The 19,403-nt window shown below is 35.9% G+C and overlaps 1 protein-coding gene across 4 annotated transcripts in view; it reads left to right on the plus strand.

Annotated features, from left to right (window-relative positions):
• Window positions 1-19,403, plus strand: part of LOC148948608 (protein madd-4-like) — a 511,292-nt gene that overhangs the window by 381,270 nt on the left and 110,619 nt on the right. For all 4 annotated transcript variants that reach the window (XM_089094504.1, XM_089094505.1, XM_089094503.1 and 1 more), the window contains one exon: window positions 13,392-13,538. In XM_089094504.1, coding sequence (XP_088950630.1) covers window positions 13,392-13,538 — 147 coding nt within the window. The remainder of the gene's footprint in view (window positions 1-13,391; window positions 13,539-19,403) is intronic.

The raw sequence follows: 19,403 nt of genomic DNA on the forward strand, positions 1-19,403 counted from the left end.
AAATACGAATCTATATGGGCATATTACTATATAATAGGCAGTTTTGCTCTTAATAAGCATAAAGATTTGAGAGAAATTATGATTATAACTTTATTCTCAGACCTACCGTACTAAGACTAATTTTCCAGTAGGGGATTGTCAGATAAAGCTCATTATTTAATTTCCTTTCAAATTTTTATTTTTTTATATTTTATATAACATTCTACCTTTAAAGACGACGAGCTGGTGATGTCATAGTCCCTAACTAAATGAAGACAGAATATCAGTACTGAATTAAAACAAAAAAAAACAAATTTTTTCAACTGAACGTAAGGAGCAACATTAAAACTCAAAACGAACATAAATTATTCCGTATATGAAGGGGTTGCCCCCCTCCTCAATACCTTGCTCTTCACGGTAAAGTTTTTTAACACTTAACATTTTTTTTATTCTAATTAAACGGCCCTTATGTTTGGGGAGTCGTTCTTCAGAATTGGGACAAACAGCCAAACTTTAGAGTAAAGAGCAAGAAATTGAGGAGAGGGCAGTCCCTCATAAAAAAAACCCTCACCCCCCGTAGTATTCCCTTTGGATAAGTCCATCTTCACTGAAAAACACTATACGTAAACAATGGGTAAAATTTGTAACTTACTGGCCTTTCGCCAGGGGGTTGTGAGGGATCATATTATCCCCAAAGGAATGGTTAATTAAATCTTTCAACCATGTTGAACAAAATGGCTGTCTCAAAGTTTTGGTCTGACGACTTTGCCGAAAAAAGAGACATGAGGGGGGCTTGTTGCCCTCCAAGCTTTTTGGTCACTTAAAAAGGGCACTAGAACTTTTTTTTTCCAATCAAATGAGTCCTCTCCTGATCTTCTAGGATCATTTGTTCGATTCGATCACCCCAGGAAAAAAAGTCCATGATCTTGCTTCTGGCAGAAAATCCAAAACTCTACTTTCTTGTATATAGGAGCTTGAAGCATCTACAGTAGGGTCCGCTTATACGCTGAATCTGATTTGGTGTGCTCTTCATTAAGATGTTTTTACTTTTAGGAGGTGTTTCCCCCTTTTTCGAAAATCAGGCAGGTTTTCTGATGCTCGTAGCTTTTGATGGTTAACACTAAACTTGATGAATCTTATGTATTTGGAATCAGCATAATAAGCCTAATTTTGGATATATCTATTGATATCAACATTCCGTTTTTAGAGTTCCGGTTACTATTGAACCGAACCAATACTTACAGTTCGTTACCACAAACTGTTTGAAACACACTAAATCCTAAAAAGGTCTGAAATAATTTCAGTTTGGAGTGACTAGATTAGACATAAAGTGATGTTTCACAGCTGGCACTTTATGTAAGAATTGGAATGAGAAACAAGCTCGCCAAAGAACAGACCAATGCCCTCCCCCAAAGAAAAAAAAAACAGGCAAATTACTCAGGACACATGGCAACATCGTAATATTCTTAATATTTGGGATTATGGGGGGGGGGGTGACAGGAATTTGCCTGAAACAAATTGAATAAGAATAAACTGATCTGGAGCAAATCGAAAAAAATGATCTGAAATAGATGGAAACATTCTGGCCAAGAACAAATTTAAAAAACATACATTTAGAGATTTCTGAGGCAACACTTAATGAAACAGCAAGACTAATAAAAATGTAGGGGTCACTTCTCTCTATGGAACTTACAAGCAGGGGGGGGGGGAGATGTTATCTGAACACTCCCGCCTCCCTGGAATACCAAAAAATACAAAAAGCAAAAAATTTCGGAACATAAAAAAGTCATTTTGATAAGGATTTATTTTTAGCATAGGAACATTTATTTGTTTACATAGGAAAATTTATGTGGACACGCTTGATCCCCTAAGAACTGTCAAAAATCTACACAATGCATTGGTTTTGTTTTTTTGTTTTTTTTCTATCTTGAGCGGTAGAGCAACATGAAAAATTGGATCTCACTTTGAAAAACTTAATATCTAGTGAAAATCTTGCAATTTATGTTAAAAGAGATAAATTAAAACAAATAATTATGATTCTATTCTTCACTAATTTATGAAAAGCTACAAATAGATAATTTATATGGATCCAAAGATAAATACTGGAAACACCATAGAATCAATGAAATTTTGAGATGGAGGTATCTCCAAAGCCCCTCACTTACTTGTCACATTACTCATGAATCCCAGATCTATCTCTAAAAACATAAAACTGTCATTTAAGGTTCTTCTGAATTCAGATTTGAATACAACTGGACTATTTTATTGGAAGCCTTGACCAGATTTTCTCTTGAAAAGTATGCGTGATTACTAAAACTAGCATAATCAAATTTAGTTGCCCTCTCCTACGTAGATTTGTTGAATTTCTTATTTTTCAATTATCTCACATTCATTTTAGGTAAACATTGATCCAAATAGTTGTTTTTAATACAAACATTTGTAATTCTCAAGAATATATTCAAGTATGTAGTGTCCTTAGTTTCTTATGACTTTAATTTATATAAAGGTATTCCGATGCTCCTGCATTCTTCTTAGCCATAGGCCTATATACAGTTCACTGTTGTATCTTTTTCTCTCATCAATCATTGAGTGTAAAATGTCCAGTAGTTTTTACTTTTATTTATGTTTGTTTAACTGGACCAGACACTTCGAGTAGACAGCTTCATCGTTTTTCATCTGGATTTTCCACCTCGTGTTTCTTATTGATCTGAATACAAAGCTTCGTTTTATGAATCTTAGCTTATAAAGAAAAATGCCCGTGATAACAATGTCAGATTGTTCTTTCTTTTTTGCTTGGAACATAAATTGTCGGGTATCATTTCCTAGGCTATTCCAATACCCTTCTAGAAAACGTCAAAAATGTTTCCCTTGCTTTCAAAAAATAAGCTTAATATGGGTTTGCATAAACTGATCATCTATCTACGCAAAATTTTTGTTTTATATTATTTGGTTCGATTTCCTTTCTTATTTTATTATGGTCAGAAATGGTCTAAGGTGTACTAGTAGTAAAGGTGTCTTCCCTCATATCTGTCCTTGCTTTCGCGCCACAGTGAATAGTAAGATAAATGTTAGTGTTCCAACTGCGCTTTTCCTAAATTCCTGTCTGTAAGTAAGATTATTCCTAAAAATACATTTTGCTCGACAATTTTGCTTCGGTTAATTATGAAAGAGATACATTTCCAATAATATACCAAATTCCTTGTATAGCAAATAGCCTAAAATTAAATACTAAATCTAAAAGTCTTAATAGCCGATCACTTTCAAAAACTAAATTAGTAGAATATATTTATTAACCTTTGATGACGGGATGATTTCTTGATTATTTGTTTCTTAGCATTATTTTTAGATTTTGCCGTGCTGGGGTAGCCTCCTTTGTCCTTCTCTTTTTATATGTTTTGATGGTTTTTGGTTTATCTTTTTTATCTTTATTTTTGGGGTGTACTTGAACTCATTGTAATAATTGTTAGACTTCCTTTCGGGCTTAGCTCCCTGTTGGCTTTATTTAATTATTTGTGTTTGTTTATATTTGTATGAAATTAAATCTATCTATCTATCTATCGACAAATCTCACTCAAAAATTCCTGATTTGCTTTATGTATTGATGGTGTATTTAAATAGTGTGTCAATCGTGCTTTTTTGTGAAGAGGTGATCACAAGTTTTTCTCATGCAGGTTTAATAGCATTTGAATTTGAAAAGCAAGAAATACATGTAATTATTTAAAACAAACATCGTCGTCTGATATTCAAAGTCTCGACTTTAAAAATAAATTTCCGTGCTACTAGACCCATGTTCTAGCTTGAATCCATTCGTTAAACTGAACGGTTTTCCGCATTGTTAAAAGGTAACTTTACTTTCAAATCTGAAAGTAAAGCAACCATTCACGCGGTATTGAGGCATAGTCACAGCTAGGGTTAGATTCCAAGAACTGCCGCTCAAATGCTTCCTCTCTTGGTTTGACCCACCTGAGCAAAACTTTTGTGCCAAGGTGCGGTGATTGTGGAGACTCTGTGAGTCACCGCTAATGAAGAACATAAGACGCAAATTTTGGGCAGTCATCAGTGTCTACTAAACTTGAAGTTATGACTTGTGGCTATTTGCATTGGCTTAGGTGCAGTCGCAGAAGGACTCGGTTCAAGGCTTTTCCATTCACGCGGAGCGTTCTCTCATGGCGAGCCCTATCTGAACACGATTTCCCCAAGTCGTTGTCATATTAGTGACTTCTCATAAGTCCCATATGACCAACTGCTTCTAGAGAGGAAGAATAGAGCAAAACATGGTTCTTGTTTGTCCCAAAGACACGCAACATCTGGAAAAAGCAAAATTAGTGAGCAGCAGTGCCAGCAGGAAAAACATACATTGAATATTTATCTGCGCGTCATTATTGCAACTGATGCGGAATATCGGTGGACATTTTGTTACATTAATTAACTTATTAACGACTTAATTAACTTAATTAACTTATTAATTAACTATAAAAATAAATCCTAGCGCTGCATTAACACTTTTTTTGCAGTTTAGAATTGAAATCCATTGATCTGGCAGTGTCGGTGGCTCGGTTCATTGAGTGTTTGCACTGTAACAGACCACCAATCATAAGCAGCTGAAGACGGCTGTAATGGCCAGTTTTTATGTTTTTAATCTCATTGAATGGTCTTTTGACCACAATTTTTCTAAATTAGGGAGTCACTACCCGTTGGACCACCATTTTCAGAAAGGGAAAACGAACAACTTCAGTACCATTCTTTAAGTTTAATATGTGTCCACAGTATTCTTTAGCTGACGCATTTTCAGTATCAGTATTTCCTGGGTTGAAGTATCAAGATTGACTTTGTATACTAAATTTCTTAAGAGGATTTGAGAGAGCTCTAAAGCCCAGCTCTCTAGTGAACTTTGGCACAAATACTTTCGAAAAACCAAAAAGGATGTTCAATGATAATTTTGATTATATTTGGGTGATTCCTTCAATGTAGAAGTCTCGAGCTGATTTGTAGGCCAAATCCAATTCCACGGCTTGACCAATGGATCACTCACGGGCTAAACAGTGTTGTCCCTTCTTCTATGTCTAGGTATACTTTTCTAAGTAGTAAATATTCAGGTTCCTTTTTCATCGATTTTCATTAAGTTTGAAATAATTCTTGAAGAGAATAAGCTCCAAAAGCTCCTGGCAAATTTCTGACAAACTTTTTTTTTGTAAATTTCAGCTAAAATAAATATGCTTGATAAGGCCGTACCTGGATTTTTTTCGGAGGGGTTTTACTCAATTTTTTTTTTTTTTTTTTGGGGGGGGGGGATGTTGACAAAACCCCCTACCCCCCCCCCCCCCCTGTATACGGCCTTGATGCTTGATGAAGGTAACTGATACATTTTCCAGACATGGTTAGAAACACCATATCTGGGATTGCTTTTCATGTTTCAAATTTTGTACCTCGTTGTTCGATAAAAACAGGCTTTCTGAATGTGCTCTATGAGGCTTTGCTGTTTCATTGTTGAAGTGCCTTATCTAGTCATAGTACCTTCAAAAACGAATCTTGACTGCGTGTAAATTGTGCTGCTACTTCATGCATATTGTAGGAGATCAGGCTCATTACCTTAAAGGGAATTGTATTTAGAGGAATCACTGTTGTGGTCCACGGTGAAAACTTGGTAAGTATCTTCTCTAAGTGTGACACCTTGTGATGACACCGTTCCTCCTTAAACAAAATTTGCAATAAAAAGGGTGATATCACTGAGCAGTACTTATATTCCTACTTAATCCAACTAAAGGGAGGACAAAGATTAGTTTATACTTCCCCCCTCCCCAGACCAGCTTATATTTACCTGAATGGTAACAAAAATTTAAAAAGTGCTAGTGTAAAAATATGCTTTTCGTTGCGTTAGGTACTTGTCCCCCTCCCCAGTATATAGCAAACCACTGATAATCCTTCATAAGTGCTGATGCAAAATCTTTTCTGAAAATCCCCCCCCCCTGGAAATTCTGCCTGAAAAATTTCTCTTAGCATACTTTCACTAGAAAAAAGACTTGTTTTTTTTTATTTAATTTCTGATCATTTTCAGGTCGAGGCAGAAATCCACCTTAACCTAAGTGGAAAATTTTTCGTTGAAACCCCCCTTCCCCCAAATAGAAAATTTCTCACGCGCAAAATTTCCCCATGGAGAATTTCTTCCGGTGATAATTCCCCCATGGAACATTTCTCCCGGTGATAATCCCCCTTGGAGAATTTCTCCCATGGATAATCCCCCCCACGGAAAAATCTCCCCAGAGAAGTCCAACCTTGCTGAAAATTTCCCCTGGACAATTCCCCCAGAACATCCCCACACATAAAATGGAGTCGCCAAAGGGAAAGTAAGACAATTAACGAATTTGATTTATGAATTTTGGTAGATTTACCCCGTGTAAAACTTCCTCTGGAAAATTCCCCTCGGAAACTTCCCTCCCAACGGAAAATTCCCCCTGTAGAAAATACCCTCTCCCACAGAAAATCTCCCCCAAAATATCTTTGCATTTCCCAATAATCAACACCCCCGGGCGCTGTGGGAGGGATCAAGTCATCCTCAAAGACACAGTTATTAGATCTTTAGAATATGCTGAACAAAATGTTTTTATTAAATTTTTTATCGGACGACTTTGGGGAAAAAGGGGCGAGGGAGGGGGCCTAGCTGCCCTCTAATATTTTTGGTCATTTAACAAGGGTATTAGAGCTTTTGATTTTCGATGAAAGGGGCCCTCTCCTGATCTTCTAGGATCACTGGTTCGATACGATCATCCCCGGGAAAAAAAAATCCAGCAACAACACAAAAAAGTAAACAAGTATCCGTGATCGTACTTATGTCAAAAATGGAGAACTCCACATTTTTGTATATAGGAGCTCGAAACATCTACAATAGGGTTCTCTGATATTCCAAATCTGATTGCGTGAGTATAATTAAGATCAATTGATGTTCCGGGTATGTTTCCCCCCTTTTCCAAAAATTGGGCAAACTTTCTTAGGCTTGCAGCTTTAGATGGGTAACTTGATGAATTTTAAATATTTTGAATAAGCATCGAAATTCGATTTCTTCTGATGCATCTATTGTTATTAAGACTATGTTTCTTAGAGTTTCAGTTACTATTGATCCGAACTTTTTTGAAATATGCCCATGTTTGGTTTTGATTTTCCGATTAGCGAGGATTTCTTAGGGATCGCTCGTTAAGCCAAGATTCCCAGAACTACCTAAGGATATATTCAGTAAGCCAGAAGCACACCTTTAGCGAAAAGGCGCTCTGTGCGCCTGAGTTTTCGAAATATTCGCAATAATCTCGGGAAGAGTTTAGAGAATCGTGCCGAAACTTTAGAGAGAATGGAGGTCAAGTGGACTTCAAGTTTGACTTGTAGGAGGGGGAACAGGTACATCAAAAACCGCTCAGATCATCAAAATGACATATGTGTGATATCTCGGGAACGGCCTCGGGTATGGAGTTTAAACTTTCAGTTGCTGTCGGGGAAAGGAAAAGGGACGATGGAACAACAGGACTTAGAATGTTATGTTGGAGAGAAAGTAAAAGGGCTAATTATTTATCTTTTCTCTTATTACCATAATTCTGTGCACTATAAATTCCTATAAGACTTATAATATAAGCACGGCTATTTAACGAGGTAAATAAAAAAACAGTATGTGTTGCAAGGTTATCAGAATTTTGTATCTACAATATCTTGGGAACAGGTTGGGCTACTAAACGGAAAGTTTCAGGGAGTGTTGAGTGGGAACAGGAGCAAGTGGATGTTAAATTATGACTTGGAGAGTGGATAGAATCAAAACAAAACATACTATGTGTGTCGATGTTATCAAAATACCATATCTGCAATGTTTTGGGAAAGTCTCAGGGGACAGAGTTGAAAATTTTCAGGTCATGTAGAAAAGAAAGTGGAGGTGTAGGAGGACTTTACACTTTGTATTAGGGGAAGGACTAAAAATGTTTTGTCACTGATCATGGTCAACCTAAACATGTTGCACTATAAACGGCTATGAAACTTAGAGTCTGTTCACGGTAAAGTAGCGAGGTAAGTCACTTGTTACTATGCGTCGTCAGACCACCAAAATAGTGTATCGATAGTGTAATGGGAACATCTCATACATTATATAAGAAATAAAAATGCAGTAATAAAAACATTGATATGGGAGTCCACAAGGCCTAGTATTATAGGCTTTTGATGGCAATGTTGTGGGAATTTCGACTATTTAAGAAGTTTGGAAAGTATGTATGCTAATTTAAATTTAAAATAAAAAAAAAATTTACTTTTTGTGGGCCTTTGAACTCCGGACACTTATATTATTCTCTACAATGCATAACATTTAGGTTAAATGAATTAAATAAAAAGAAACTTTCATACTGAAATAAAAGTCTAGTCCTAGGAATGAATTGCATCACATAACGTCTCGTTTGTGCACTGGGAAGACAAAAAAAAAGTCAAGTTTCACACGGCAACAAAAATTTCAGGCCATTTTTTTCCAATAGCCATGATCCTACAATGATATAAAAACAGTTCATTTAGACTTGAGCTTTCAACGGATTCAGTCTTCAACAGATTCGGTCTTCAGTCTTAGTCGTCAGCCGATTATTACCTTACTTCTACTTTTGTTATTGACTCTTGATATTTTTTTCTTTTCTTTCATTAGGTAATTTACTTAATACAACATGGGATTTAAAAGAATTAATTGAGTTCCGTTAAGCCTACTTCCGAGTCGTTATGTACGTGTTTATTAAACATTTTTTTTTCTTTTTTATCCAGTGACGACTCTATGTAACTTAGCGTTGATACCAGCCTTCACTAAGAAACATTTATCATTTTAATTGTACTTCCTTTAAATGGTATAGAGAAATATGAGCTCTTCAGTTTTTAATTATCGGAAATAAATCTGTTTTAGGAGCATAGTTAATGACTAGGGTCCTTTCTCAAATCTTTGATTTAGTAATAACAAGAATGGCTTTATTTTTCTGTAGACATTTTGATTTGCAGATGCATAGCACTAATGGGTCAACAAGTCGTATGATTGGTGTACTTTACATACTTCAATTAAACTCATTTCCAAAGGTAAAATGAAAAAAAATCTATAAACTGTATCGATGTAACAATATTTGTATGGTTGTAGTTTTGTAATATTTTTAATTCTAACAGTTTAGATTTATAGTTCCGTAATAATAGAGGGGCCACTCTCACCTTGGCATGAACATTAAAAACGTAGTCTAAATGTAGCATTTGAAATATGGGAATGCTAGAGATTAAATCCCCTTTCCGTATTTATTGGAAGGACCTCTTACGAAAAGTTGGAAAATCCACCTTCTGATTCACCTTAAAAATTTATATATATATATATATATATATATATATATATATATATATATATATATATATATATATATATATATATATATATATATATATATATATATATATATATATATATCGTTAATAATTATAAACCGACTGACAATTTAAAATTTTCCTTGATAGCATTTTGACCATTTTTGGACCAAGAAGTTTGACTTGTAGGACAAAAATTGGCTATTTCTTGCGGTAGGTTACTATGCCCTTTTGCTACTTGAAAGAGGACAAGAACTTCAAATTTTTGTTCGAATGAGCTCTCAACCAATATTTTACGGTATAATATCGGTAGAGAATAATCTATGGTATTCCTGTTGAAGTGTTTTTGTTGTAAATTTATTGATGAATGAATAAACTCTCAACTACTTCAGTACGATCACACCTAGTCATATCAGGGGGTGGTCATATTGCCCGTTATGGGTGTTCAGGGGTATGATTAAGTATAATCATCCTCCCTCTTTCTTAAATTAGGGTCATATTCTCAGGCCTAAGTTTTTATAGGTAATTGAAACGTAATGTATTTTATGTATTCGAAATCAGCATAAAAGGGAGATTTTTTGAAGTTATTAAAATCAGTTTTTGATTTTAATCGATTTCGATTTATTAAGATTTATTAGATAATAAAAAGAGGTAACTCTTTCACTGTTGCCTTGAAAGGGTCTTTTCTTGTTTTAGTTTCAGTGTTTGTTTTAAGGTTTGGTTTTTATTTTATCTTCTGGATTGTTATCTGTATTTTTCATTATTTACACTGAAGACGGTCAAGCGGAGGTCTTGACCCAGATATTTGCATAGTCCTCTTTTATTCTTTTTTTCATAGGTTGTTATTATCCTCGTGTCTCTCTTCTTCGCGATTTTTCCGTCTTGAGAGCTTCTTATTTGTCGTCAAGAAATTCGAAGAGCAAGGGAAATTTTAGATGTTTCTTCAAACATTGGTTTGACTTGGATGGGAGGCTTGAAGGGCCTAGCTGTTGCATGGCTTCTCACTATTAGGTCCCTTTACGGTAATTTACGGTAGTTATGCAATCTGTTAGCGCTCCAATTGCCCTTCCGACATCTAAGGCCGACATCAATATTCCTGGCCGTCTCCAAAAATTTGACAACCGGGATAGTTTCCTACTTTTTGACAGTGGCGTAAGAGATTCTCAATGGTCACTCGTATTTGAACATCCTCCACTGGTCCAGTTACTGATTTTGTGGCATGGACCTTTAAAATTGCCTCTGAACTTTTTTTTATCAGCTCTGCACCGTCCACGCTCTTCTCGATAGTAACTCCGACCCTAGCCTATCTTCCCTTCTCAACAATAAAGTCGAGGCCATAGACACCCGTCTATCCGTGTGTCCGTCGTTCTTTCCTATTAGCGATGTTGCGTCAGCAATCGAAGATATCCAGGAGAAGCTTGGGAGTGATTTTGCCGAGTTAACAGACCTCTTCGAGGGTGTCTATGTGAAGCAACCGAAGTGCCAACCCCTCATTTCCTCTTGATCTACGGAATATCCGCGATCGATGCACCCAGTGCCACCCACGAACTAAAAATTAAAAACTCATTGAAGGGCTGACATTCTCAGATACAAGGCTCCATTAGCTGCCACCATCCGAACTTCTGGAATTTCTTGAAAACCCCAAAGCCCAAACAGGGCTGCATGAGTGCTATCACTATAAAAAAAAACTTTAAGGAGCTTCAGACGCGAAAACCATCTGATGTACGCCTAGTTGACGCATTCTCGATCGCAAGGGGTGTTTTATTATCATATACTATGGGTATCGGTACCAGACCAAGTCCACGGGAAGTGATTATTCGTACTTATTAGTCCCTGTCTGTATATCTGTGCACTTGCATCATAGGGCACCCTTCCCCAGTTACCACAAATTATTATCTTTTAACCTTTATTATACTCTGCTAAAATAACTTAACCCACAACCACCCTCCCCCATAAAGCACAAAAAAAGAATTAAAAGAAATAGAAATTTTAAATTAAATAGTAGGATATTTTATACCATATATTCTGCACTTTATTTTGGAATAATAGATAGAATGTTCTAAAATCCGTTCTTTTCTTCATTCTTTTTATTTGTCTTACTTTGATTTTGGCTGAGGTTCTAGCCGTCCAATTGTTAACTAACAATAACCCCATTTTGTGCTATTCTTATCTATGGCTACTCTTTTTTGGCTACATAAGACCATACTTTCCTGATCTTACATCATTATGCTTATATTGTTCTTTCGTTTAGTGAAATTGCTATAAGAGCTTAGTGATCTCAGTCAAGTGCTTAAATTTTAACTTTTTTGCCCAGTAGGGCATTGAACAGATTTCTGTATTCTCATCAAAGTCTGTTAGTCTGCTGATCAGAGTCCTAAATTTTCTTTAAAAATAGTTTTTTTTTCGGAAGATGCAAGATATTAGCCGAAGCTGTTCCTAAGGGAGAGGGGGGCAACCAAGGCAGTTGCCCCGGGTGCCATGGCTTTGGGGCGGCTGGGGAATTGCCCACTTTGATTCGGCATTCTTGATTATATTTGAGACGGGAGGGGGCACTGTAATTAATTTTCCCCAGGCAGGAAAAAATAAATTGTGCAACCCATAGACCCTTTTGAAACTAATTTTCTATCTGTAAAAGGATGAATTGTAGCTTGTTGATCTCTGAAGCACTACAAGCAAGCTATTAATTGCAATAGGTTTCAATAAGCGCTTTGGAAGGCGTTTCAGTGATTGCAGTTTAAACACTAAAAAGTGATTGCAGTGATTGCAGTTTAAACAACAGGCTACTAAACACTAAAAATTATCAATTTGCATTATTAAACATTAAAAATAATCAATTGCAATAAGCTTATCGAACTTTATTAGCTAAAAAAAAAAAAAAATAAAGCTAACGAATTTCATTAGGACGTCGAAAACGGCTTATACTAAAAATCTGTTAGCAAAACTTGTAATTCTCAAGGGGATAGCTCTTTATATTGGGAGTGGGGGGAGGTGGGATTTGATATACAGTTTTTAAGTAATTTTTGATCAATTTAGCTATCTCAGAATTTTCACTCACTTGCATTTAGACTTATTTAGCCATTTTTTTTGTTTTGTAGTAGAAAATGACGCACTTGGCCTGAGTTAGTTTATGAATTAAAAGAGCGATAGAATTTTAATTTCCCATTTAAAGGATCCTCATTATAATCTACTGCGTCTGTTTTGATCAAAATGCATTTGAAAAAAAAAAAGAAAAGGAGGCAGACACAAGAGCCGTAGGCCACTACCCGTGCTAAAATTCGACTTCCCTCGCTTTTCAAGATTGGGGTCTGTAAACGACCATTAAGCGGTTTTCCAGCATCACAAACTGATACATTTTTACTTATCTAAAAATTGAAACTCTGTGTTTGCGGTCAAAATTTGATTTACTGTACTAAATTGCAGAAATTGACTCTTCATTGTGGCGTATTTTCTTTTCATTTAAAACAGCGTTAGATATTTTAATCTCTGTTCAAATGAGCCCTCTCCCAGTATTTTTTGGATACTGATTGAATACGATCACCCCTGGTGAAAAAAAGAAGATACTTCACTTCTATCCATGCCACAATGAGATTCTCCTTGTCTTTCAAAATTTGAGACTTTAAACCTCCATTCAAGGGGTTTCGACAATGGCGATCCCAATTGTGCATTTTAGTTTCAGTTTTATTTCATGTTTGAAGGGTCTCAGGCTCTTTTATCGAACTTCAAAAAAAAGAAAATATTAATTATTGCAAGTAAAATTCAGTTGAGTCTGAATAAAAAAAACTATTTACAAATTAGTGGTAATTGAGGAACATCTTCACTAGACAGTTTCTTCAAAAACTATTTTTTGCCTTTCAACTACCGTAGGCCGTGATTTGCTCTTCACTAGGCTGCAACTATTGCTGCAACCATGATCAAGTTGCTTGTTTTGTATGCCAATATAATAAAAGTACTGTTTTGGTATTGTATTCACTGTTCTTGCGAAGAAGGAATCTTCGTGTAAAGTTAGTTCGTAGAAAGTGTTCCTTTTTTGTGTAGAATTTAACTTGATAACTTACAAACTCTTATTGCAGATAACATGCATTCATGAAGTTGCTCGAGGAGGTAGCAATACATTACCAGTTGCTGCAGAGCTATGCCCCCAGCCTGCGCCTCGAAGTCAACAGTTTTGTAATATGTTTGACTGTCCTCCTTCCTGGACAACCGGACCATGGTCTAAGGTATGAAATTCTAAGTTTTTTTGCTTTGTAACAGTTGATCTTGAGGCATATTATGAATGTAATTATAGTCCGACTTCTTTTTTTTCTGTTCCTCTCTCTTTTATTGCCTGTCTGTGTTTGTTTTGGTAAAAATGAACTTCTATTAAATCAAATGGTTGAGTTCAGCTACCTAATTTTGTTTATCGATGCATTAATGTCAAAAGCGATTGATACGCTTCCAATTTATTGCCTGCCTTCTAAAACCCGTGAATGTAATGATGACTTCTCTCTCTCTCTCTCCCTCTCTCTCTCTCTCTCTCTCTCTTCCTCTCTCTCTCTCTCTCTCTCTTCCTCTCTCTCTCTCTCTCTCTCTCTCTTTATTTCTCTTCTTATCTCAAGAAGGGCATCTATAAGAATCTAGAATAAGTGAATAAAGAGCAAGGAAAGTATTTGTTTTATTCATCTATTTACTATCCATAATGTTAAATATTCAGTAGAATTTTTCTTTCTTTTACCGAAACAGCACAAATACACGCTCCTTTCACCTAAGTACAGTACGATTCATTAATCACATAGATTTTCTAGTTGAGGAAGCCCTCGGTTCATGAACGTTATATACGCTAAGATTGATATTGATGGGATGAGAAAAGATAAGGTTGTCCTTTCTATGTTCCAGTACCAAATACGGAAGTGAGAAATTCTCCGATTTTCCCAGGGAAATGTCCCTACGAGGAGAAACAAGCTATGGTCCTTAGAAATGTTGTAATACTTCACGCTTTTTCAGCATGACATATTGTGTAGAATAGGAATGATACAAGGGAAAAAACATAGAAAGTTCAGCAGAAAATCCAAGACAGATATGAAAAGTCTTTGCATACTGTGGGCTCTATTTGCAAATTTCCTGAAGGCTGGTAAAAAAAAGCTATTGTCTTGATTTTTTTTTTCTTCTAGATCATTGCTTTACTGTTTTACACATTTGCTCAACTACTATTATGTCCAAAATTAAAACGTTAAGTAAGCCTAATGGTGTTTTGAGCTAAAACCTGGGCTTCAGATCGTACAGCAAAAAGGGTTCATTTGACCTTTTTGGGAAGTAGTTTATTTCAACAAGATGTTTACAGTGTCTTGATTGGCCCTCCGGACTTTCCAGGGTTTTGATTTACGAGCTTTGGATTATAAACTCGTATAGGCTTTGCATTGTATCGTCGTGTTCAAAACTGATTGGCTTGTCTGATAATATTTTCCTAGATGGTTTTGAATCGGTCAGTTGTTTACAGACTCCTTGGGGGTAGGGTTTAGATTGACCCTCCAAAATTACGTAATTCATTGATTTTTTAGCTATAAGGTATAGATTCTATCACCGTGCTCAAAATCAAAAAGCTTTTCATCCAGTTTTTTTTGTTCATGAATTAAAACTTTTTATGCTGATAGAACTTTTTAAGTGAATTCAAAATATAATAAAATTTTTCTCATCGCTTCAGTTTTTGCGTGGTGGTCTTTGATTGTTTATTAACTGAAAAAAAAATTAAGTAAAGGTAAGGGGCAGCATTAGAACTTAAAACGAACAGAAATTATTCCGTATATGAGGGGGGCTGCCCCTTCCTCAGCCCTGACTCTTTATACAAAAATCTTATAGTTCTGTAAAGATAATTCTCATTCAAGTTTAATTTCCCTTGTGTTTGAGCAGTCTTTCTTAACATAAAGTCTTTCTTGGTTGGCTTTGGCCAATCCTTACTGTCTTTACTAATAATACTTCCTAAGTAAATGAAGCTGTCCATTTGATCAATCTTCTCGTTACCCAATATCACCTCTTCAATATTACTTATTCCAAATTTTAGTGACTGTGTCTTCTTAACATTAATTTTCAAAACTATTAATGCACCCTGAGCTCTCAAAACGTTTAATCTAGGACCCTCAAATCATCAGCATAACCTGAGTCTAGGAGGGTTTTACTTCTCCATTTGAATCCGTGCTCTACTTTTGCTGGCCTTCTTAAGGCAACGTCCATCAAAATTATCCATTAAATGGGGATAGGACGCAACGCTGCTTAGTCCTGATTTAATTGTAACCAGATACTAACCTTATTTCCTACCTTAATCGCAACAATGTTATTCTCGTACATAGAACTTTATAATCTATTTATCTGGTATACCATACAAGGACAGGCCCTTGACTAAAGCTCTCCTATCGGGTGAATCAAACGCTTGCTCAAAATCTATAAAACTGAGAACTAAAGGCGTCTGATGACTAAGCGGCTTTTTAATCTATGAGTAAAATTTGGTCGAGGTATTCTCTCCCCTTCATAATGCCACACTATTCGTCTCTTAAAACTTTATTTACAGCATATCTAATTCTAAAAAGTATCATCACATTAAGTAATTAAATAAAAAAAACAAGTTTTTTTTTTTAACTGAAAGTAAGGAATGACGTTAAAACTTAAGACGAACAGAAATTATTCCGTAAATGAAAGGGGCTTTCCCCTCCTCACCGCCTCGATCTTTACGCTAAATTTTTTTATTGTTTAAAAAAAAGATTTGTGAAAAATTCAAACTTTAGCATAAAGAGCGAGGCGTTGAGGAGGGGACAGCCACTTTCATATACGGAATAATTTCTGTTCGTTTTAAGTTTTAACGTCGTTCCTTACTTTCAGTTAAAAAAACTTGTTTTTTTTATTTAATTTTTGAATGTTTTTGAATTAATGCAGGTTTTGATTTTGGCTCACCGTACATGAATAATTAAAACAAAATTTGCATATTAATTTACTTTTATTTGGTTAAATGGCTTTCTCGAAACTTGTTTAATTTTATTTACGAACGTTTTTATTAGTAATAAATATACGTAACTTACGAATTAACTTACGTAACGAACTTCTATGTTCATATATTTTTAATACGTATATTAGGGGGTTCGCCCCCTAGTCAATACCTCGCTCTTTAAGCTAAAGTTCGAATTTTGTTCCAATTCTTTAAAAATGACCTCTTAATCACAAAGGCCGTTATTTAGAATAAATAGCTCTTATGAAAGTATTAAAAAATCTTTGGCTTAAAGAGGTATTGACTATGGGGTGAATACACGTAATATTTTCTGTTCGTTTTAAGTTTTGATGTTACTCCTTATTTTCAGTTGGAAAACTTTTTTTTTTTTATATTTAATTTCTGATATTTTTTTTTATAATGCTGGAAAATCCGGCGCCCCCATCATAGCAATGTCCTTTCCCCCATGAAAACTTCCTTCATAGAAAGATCTTCCCAAATAACCCCCGACCCACCCACCCCCCTACTACCAGAAAAAATCCCCCCTGAAAACGTCTGTATACTTCCTAATAACCAATACTATATGTTAACATTGGGTAAAGCTCATAACTTTCAGCCCTCCCCCCGGAGAGTTCGGGGGATTAAGCTATCCTAATAGACATAGTTATCATATTTTCAACCATGCTGAAAAAATGGCGATCTCAAAATTTTGATCAGGTGACTTTGGGAAAAAATGAGCGTGGGAGGGGGTCTAGTTGCCCTCCCTTTTTTGGTCACTTAAAAAGGGCACTAGAACTTTTAATTTCCGTTCCAATGAGCCCTCCCACGATATTCTAGGACCACTCGGTCGATACGATCACCCCTGGGAAAAAAAACAAAACAAAACAAAACAAATAAACACGCATCCGTTATATTTCTTCCGGTAAAACATATAAAATTCCACATTTTTGTAGATAGGTGCTTGAAAAATCTACAGTTGGGTTCTCTTATACGTGGAATACGATGGTGAGATTTTCATTAAGGTTCAAATAAGTTTTAGGGGGTCTTTCCCCCTTTTTTCGAAGATCAGCCAAATTTTCTCAGGCGCGTCAGGTTTGATGGGTAGGACTAAACTTGATGTAAGTTATATATTTGAGTTTAGCATTGAAATCTGATTCTTTTGATGCATCTATTGGTATCAAAAACCCGTTTTCTAGAGTTTCGGTTACCATTGAGCCGGGTCGCTCCTTACTTATAGTTTGTTACCACGAACTGTTTGATTTGCTTCCTACAGAAACTAAGCTATTGCCTCAATAGTTCCGACTCCCATCAGAACTTAAATCCAAGGGTTTCTGAGCTTGTTCACTAGAAAGGTACTAATTCAAATACGGGACTTATAAAAAAGCAATACCCCTTCCCAAATGTCCTTAAAACATTCCTTCTATATGAAGTGGCTCAAGGGAAAAAAAAAATCATACATTGAAGTTTAATGGATCTTTGCTATGCGCAACGCTAGAGCGTCGACTCCTTATCAAATAGATCACAGGTAGTCAAACATACCAATCATTATTCCATCCCCCTGCCTGTCCACAACGGAGTACCCCAAGGTACTTTTCTAGTTCCCCTCCTTTTTTCAGTTATGATTAACAGCCTCGCTAAGGAATTATCTGACAGATGAAAATTTGTGGGTGACCTAATGGTTGTTAAAACCTGCTATATACATTTAATAACCAACTGTATGAGCATCCTCAATGACATTGCAAACGATGCCTCGAACTTAGACATGAGAGTAAACCCCTCTAAGTCTATGATAATGCCAATTTGTTTCCTTAAAACCTCGCCAAGTTTCCTTACCCCTATCCCTCCACAAATTTCCGTGTCCTCCTTTAAATTACTTGGCGTCACAATTTTTAATAATACTAAGTGGAATGAACATGTTAAAGGTATTATCCATAGAGCTAACGCGTCAATTTCTCTCCTTAAGCTCCTAAATAAATTTAATTCCCCCTTTCCATTATTTAAGCATTAATACTTCCTTTGTCTGCCCGCATCTTGAATATGCTTGTCCAGTTGGCATCCTGACATCTCTTGCAAAGAATCGAAAAAAATTTAATCCATCCAAAAAAGAGCCCTCCGAATATCACCGGGTCACTAAGTAAGGACCCGGCTCAATAGTAACCAAAACTCTAAAACAAGGAATTTTGATACCAATAGATGCATCAAAAGAATCAGATTTTTATGCTGGTTTCAAATATATAGGTTTCATCAAGTTTAGTCTTACCCATCAAAAGTTACGTACCTGAGAAAATTTGCCTTATTTTCGGAAAAAAAGGGGAAAACAACCCCTAAAAGTCAAAGAACCTTAATGAAAATCACACCGTCAGATTCAGCTTATCAGAGAACTCTAATGTAGAGGTTTCAAGCTCCTATCTGGAAAAATGTGAAATTTTGTATTTTTTGCCAGAAGAAAGTTCACGGATGCGTGTTTATTTATTTTTTTTTTTTCCCAGAGGTGATCGTATCGACCCAGTGGTCCTAGAATATCACGGGAGGGCTCAATCGAACGGAAATTAAAAGTTCTAGTGCCCTTTTTAAGTGACAAAAAATAGAGGGCAACTAGGCCCCCTCTCACGGTCATTTTTTTCCAAAAGTAACCCGATCAAAGTTTTGAGATAGCCATTTTGTTCAGCATGGCCGAAAAATGTACGGTAATAACTATGTCTTTGAGGATGACTTAATCCCCCACAGTCCCGGGGGAAGGGCTGAAAGTTATGAACTTTGCCCAATGTTTACATTTCGTTTTCAGGGGGGACTTTTTCTGGTATTGGGGGGGGGGTCTAGGGTTACGTTGTAGGATCTTTCCATGGAGGAAGTTTTTATGGCGGAAGGGTCATTGCTATGAAGAGGGTGCCGGATTTCCCAGCATTATTTAAAAAACGATCAAAAATTAAATAAAAAACAAACAAGTTTTCAACTGAAAACATTTTCGACTGAAAACTGTTCAACATCAAAACTTAAAGCGAACAGCAACTATTACGGATATGATTGGGTTCGCGCCCTAGTCAATACCTCGCTTTTTATGCTGAAGTTTTTTTAGTACTTTCATAAGAGCTATTTATTCTAATTAACGGCCTTTGTGATTAAGGGTTCATTC

Source organism: Artemia sp. Qi Xiang Cuo, chromosome 9 (genome assembly GCF_049724085.1).
Source record: "Artemia sp. Qi Xiang Cuo chromosome 9, ASM4972408v1, whole genome shotgun sequence".
NCBI classification, from domain to species: Eukaryota; Metazoa; Arthropoda; class Branchiopoda; order Anostraca; family Artemiidae; genus Artemia; species Artemia sp. Qi Xiang Cuo.